The sequence below is a fragment of the Paramisgurnus dabryanus genome, chromosome 1 (genome assembly GCF_030506205.2).
Source record: "Paramisgurnus dabryanus chromosome 1, PD_genome_1.1, whole genome shotgun sequence".
NCBI lineage: Eukaryota > Metazoa > Chordata > Actinopteri > Cypriniformes > Cobitidae > Paramisgurnus > Paramisgurnus dabryanus.
In genome coordinates this window covers 57,823,636-57,829,308 of record NC_133337.1, presented here as the reverse complement: position 1 = coordinate 57,829,308, position 5,673 = coordinate 57,823,636, and the positions used below count along the sequence as shown (strand labels likewise).

The 5,673-nt window shown below is 35.1% G+C and overlaps 1 protein-coding gene across 2 annotated transcripts in view; it reads left to right on the top strand.

The window, feature by feature from the left end:
• Positions 1-36: 36 nt before the first annotated feature.
• Positions 37-5,673, top strand: part of rnls (renalase, FAD-dependent amine oxidase) — a 59,267-nt gene continuing 53,630 nt past the window's right edge. Inside the window, exons 1-4 of one of the 2 annotated variants that reach the window (XM_065242577.2) lie at positions 37-264; positions 931-1,036; positions 1,135-1,280; positions 3,171-3,329. In XM_065242577.2, the coding sequence (XP_065098649.1) occupies positions 147-264; positions 931-1,036; positions 1,135-1,280; positions 3,171-3,329 (529 nt within the window). In that variant the 5' untranslated portion in view covers positions 37-146. Of the gene's footprint in view, positions 265-930; positions 1,037-1,134; positions 1,281-3,167; positions 3,330-5,673 lie in introns of both variants that reach the window. The other variant, XM_065242576.2, reaches the window with a different exon arrangement.

The window sequence follows — 5,673 nt, the reverse complement described above, 5'->3', positions numbered from 1 at the left end:
CCAGGGAGTGTTTTGGTTGGCCAACACAATGTCATCAGTCTGATGATTCTTAAAGGGATAGACGGGCTGAACAGTGCGCGAGCCTCTAGCAACAAGGATTGGTTTGCTAGTGTACTTTTTGCAACGAGTTATTTGCATTTCCTAACATGTCGCGAGTTTTAATAGTTGGCGCTGGACTTACGGGCAGTATATGTGCTTGTCTGCTGAGGAGGGAACTGCCAAACAAAGTTAATATAGTCGTGTGGGATAAATCCCGGGGTGCAGGTTAGCATCTTTTGTTTAAAATAACACACAATGTCCATTTTACACTGATATTAAGTGACATTGTTTTTATAGATTGAAAGCTCCGATTTAGTGATTTGGTCAGCAAACGTTTATTGATTTAAGGTAAAAGAAGTCAAAACACTCCTCTAAACTATTAACCTGCTGCCCTGAAGGACGTAGGTCAGCATTAAACCAGATGTTAGCTAATTTAATGCACTGTTAACTTTAATGCACTAAAGTTGTCGCCCAATACTTCAGTATCGTTAAATTAAATTGTACGCTTTGCAAACAAAACAAGCAAATCCTCCATATTTTTAGTACAGAGCTATCAACATGCAGACAACTCCTGAACTTTGGCCTTTGATTGACAGGAGGACACGGCACGCCCACGTCAAATTGATTAGGTTGTGGATGTTTATAGCATAAAACTAACAATATAAAGCTATTCGTGTATTTACAATTATTCGAATAATTTTAAAAGTTAAATTAATGTAATGTAACAGTGAATGTTTACTATCAACTATGTTGAATACAGTTGTGTGTGTTTCATGTAGATGCTTTGTTTAGTTCATATATTTGGCTATGAACTAATGATATTTTGAATATATAATTAAAAATTTACTTGTTTTGACCTGAATAGAAAATGCATTAATGTTGATATTATAGGGGGGCGAATGTCCACAAGTCGAAGCCAAAGCAATCCTTCATGCACGGTTGATCTTGGTGCTCAGTACATAAGTGCCACACCATACTATGCTCGTATTCACAGCAGGTGAGCTACTTTTACAAATTATGCCTAGTCTGTTTGTGTTTAGTCATGTGAAAATGTATTTAAACTGGGTTCTCATTCATGCTTTCTTGTATTTCTAGTTTTTACGAAGAATTATTAGCGCAGGACATTTTAAAACCTCTCGTTGCCCCTGTTGAAGGCATGATGTTAAAGGATGATGGAATTGTGAACTATGTGACGCCTAGCGGCGTCTCCTCCATCGTCAAACACTATCTCAATAAGTCAGGTAGATATTTTCTCTTTAGCTTCAACCTTTTTCCTATCAATTACTCCCTTTTGCATCTGGTTTTGCTGCAAGGCCTATTGAGATGATTTTTAGAAATTGATGCTTTCCTGTTTAAGTTTTTGTTTTGGGTATGACGCATACAAGGCAGTTTATTATATCAACAATTCTGAGTGATTGTAATGCAAAATGCATAAGTCTACAATACATTTCTGTGTTAAAATACAGTAGAAACAAAAAACAGCATTCTGGTAATAATTTTACACAAAAAGACTTATGTGTTTTCACAAATTCAGTGAAACATGGCAAGTTTAAATAACCAGTTTTTCTTTGTTCATAACGCGGCTGTTTTTCATCAACTGTTTAATGACATAAAATGTGCTGCCAGAAAATTATTTTTGGGTCAGCAAGACCCGAGTCGGCCAGCTGTTGTTCCTTCTAAATGTTACCTATTTAGAAATATGTTCAGTAATTTCCTAGAGAGAGCGCATTTAAGAGAAGAATTTGGCCGGACCAGGAAAACTGATTTATGAACCCTAACATCAGGGGGCTTAGTCAGTAATCTGACCGGGCTATTAGAAACAGATCAGGATGTTTTGATATTTTGCATGTGCTGGAATAAAGAAAAAAGCAGGCAGATGAAAGTCCTTTTAATATGTTTAATAAACAACACAGTTACCCAAAGATCAACACTTTGTGCATGAGATTTTAAGTTGGGCATATGTGACACTTTCTGTGAAAATCAGGTTAAAGTTTTATCATCTAATAATGGGATTAGGAGCATCAAAGTTTTATTTCAATCATTGAATCATATCATTCATATTGATATGACCTTACTCCATGTTAAAGATATCAAGATTATATTTTCACAAAGTATTCTTTTATGTAAAAACTATATGGGGTGGTTTCCCGGACAGGGATTATCTTAAATCAGGACTAGGCCTTAGTTTATGAAATACATCTAGTTTTAACAAACATTCCTTACTAAAACATTACTTGTGTGCATTTCGAAACAAAACAAAAAGGGCACTGATGTATTTTAAGGTATGTCAGTGCAAGTTGTTTTCAGTTTAGACAGCTTTTATTTTAGTTTTAGGACTTGTCTAATCCCTGTCCGGAAAACCGCCCCTATATCACAAAAAAATACTTTAGCTGTTTCTTAATCTATTGACATGATCTGCTAATTCTCATATATATTCCATGTTACTACTTTATGTATGCCACATTCTTTCCACTGTTTTCTTGTTTCTAAGCTATTAATGGGATAGTTCACCTAAAAATGAAAATTCTGTCATCATTTACTCACCCTCATGTTGTTACAAACCTGTATAAATGTCTTTGTTTTGATGAACACAAAGGAAGATATTTTGAGGAATGTTTGTAACTGTTGATGAGCCCAATTCTCTTCCATAGTATTATTATCTTATCCTACTCCGGAGAATGGGGCTCATGAACAGTTTGGTTACAAACATTCCTCAAAATATCTGCCTTCGTGTTCCTCACAAAAACAACAACATGAGAGTGAGAAAATTATAACATTATTTTAATTTTTGAGTAAACTATCCATTTATAGACACACTTCCTGTTTCAGTTAGTGAATGTTTTTTATTTTATTTTACATATATCATTATCTTTAAGATGTTTCTTTGACTTTTTGATTCAGTTCTATTTGTTCTGTTGGTTGTTGTTTTATCCCAACATTTATCTAGTGTTAAAAAACTGAAACAGGAAGTGCTTCTGGACCAGTGTTGTTTACATCTTTTGAAATGGTCTATATAAACAAAATCAGACCTTTTCCTCTGTGTGACTTTCTCTGGAATTCTCTTCTCTCTTTATTTCATTTTTATTTGGTGTCTGCAACATTGCCAACTGTGCCCCTCGCCCCTCAAGCAGGAGCAGAGGTGCTATACAACCGACAAGTCACACACATATACCGGAAAGATGCTGGCTGGGAAGTTTGTCCCAATGATGGAACGCCAGAGCAGTTTGACATAGTAGTCCTTACTATGCCAGTACCACAGATACTTCAGCTGCAAGGAGACGTGGGATCTTGTGAGTATATTACCATACCGCTTACATACGCTTTGGCCTTCAGGATATGAAATTAAAGTATGGATTTTGGTCTGCTGTGCACCATTGTTTCAAATGTGTTTAAAAGTTTATGTTTTACCTCTCAGCATGAAGCTACAACTGGTTTGTTTTCATAACGAATATGGTCAGTCTTACAAATCTTTAACTCTCTCATGCCTGAATTATGAAAGCACAACATAGAATGGAATATTTAGTAATCCTTTCCACATCTCTTCTACTTTAACAATACATCAGATGGGTAAATAGACAAATGGTGGTCTTTGATTATTCAGATGCACAAGTACATCTCCTTAAAATTAGCTGATTTTCCCAAAAACTTTTTGTCCTTGGCTGGTGAGATTTTGAGACCCAATATTTCTGGATCTTAAATTGGGCTCCAGCTATCCCACTGAAGCAGTTATGTGACAGGTTTTAAGCCCATCATGCTACATATTGAAATGGTAGAGTGTAAGTCCTTAAAGGGATGACCCAAAAATGAAAATTCTGTCAGTATTTTACTTACCCATATATACATACCCTTGATACATGACTGCTAGCCTCAGTCACATTCACTTTCATGGTATCTTATTCTATACATTGAAAGTAAATGGTGACTGAAACTGTCAGGCCCCAAACATCTCCTTATATGGTCCAAGGAAAAAGGCATGCAAACATGCCACACATTGACCAAATTAAAATTTTCTCCTTAAGTACAAAAATGGAAATGGAGGAGTCAGTTCTAGGTCTTCTGGGTGTTAGCGATTCTGAGAAACCGTGAATAATGGAGAGCGCGAGGAGAAAGTCACAGCCTCTGAATAAGAGCTGCATCGCAAATTAAAGAATGAATGAAAAATGAAATGAGACAGCTGAAAATGGTAAAAAAATTTAAAGGGTTGTGATACAGAGCACAAAAGTAGGGCAGAGACACATGGTTCTCTACACTGTCTATATGCTATGAAAAAGCTACACCAGAGCAGCTGAAAATGAATGTGAAGTGTTCTGGATGAAATAGAGGCCATGTGATCAGCGTCACAGTGCAGTTGTACAGGATTTAAAATAAGCAAATTAAATCTGGAGAGGGGTGCAAATGTAAGAGGCCTCTTTTGTCTTATTTTTAGCAGGCTTAAGATCATGCACAAAAAATGCTGGTTTACTTGTTGATTTATTTTCTGTAGACTCTAGTGAATGTTGGACCTCATTTGACAGGTTTTCAAATCATCCCTTTTTAAAAAAAAAAAAAAGCCACTTCAACAAGACAAGTCTTTTTGGACTCTTTTAAGTGTTACATAGTTTTGTGTCATGGCTGGTTTTATTGTGAGGATGTCCATGTGTTCAGAACAGCATGCTCCTCGGAGACACATTAAATCAATTTCCTTAAATTCCTTAAATCTTTAGATCTTCCATTTCTAGTAAGTATGTTTTTCATTTATTTGCTTCATTTGTAACATTTTCATCTCGGTACAGCTTTGTTTTTATGTTTTTTTTGGAAAGTCATGCACATTTTTTACAACTAGATAAATCTTTTGAAAAAAGAGCAGCTTTTAGGACTAACAGTATATGCTAAGCATTACATTTGCCATATTATATTGCCTAATGTGTGACTTAACTCGCCAAAATGTATCCAATATTGACAAGTGCAATTTGTTTAAATTTTCCCATGACTGCAGTATACGTTGCAGCCAATAGCTAATATCATCATAATGCATGCATATGCTATTACATTCAAATTCTGAAAAACAATTGTGTAATACCAGCACCTAACAGGTTTAAACCGGTATTAGAAGGCCATAGATCTTTTGATCCAATTTTGCCATGATGTCACCATATAAGTGCTTTTAAATTTGTAGTGGCATCTGCTGGACAGTTGGTGGCAGCAGGCAGGTATAAGCCACTGCCCCTTGCACATTTGCAAAGATGCCATCTGGAAGTAATTTTCACAGATTTACACTGCATGTTTGAAAAAATGCAATCCTTACACATCCTGATTCATGACAGCTTGATTAAAAAAGAAATCCATATTTTGTGTTTAAGGTGTGAAAATAAATTATTAATGCAATTAATTAAATATGTTATAGTTAAATGAAAGCATTCAACCCAACATAAAGAAAAACGTTTTATTCATTTTTCATTCCAAAATTTGTAAATAATATTTTGGTACACAAATAATGTAGAAACATATAAATATTGTTCATTGTTAGTTCATGTTAACTATTACCTTAACTAATAATAACATATACAACCTTATTGTAAAGTGTTAGCAGATACTGCATTGTCATTGTAAGGTTTAATGTCTGATTATAAAGTGAAAGTATGAAGACCATTCTGA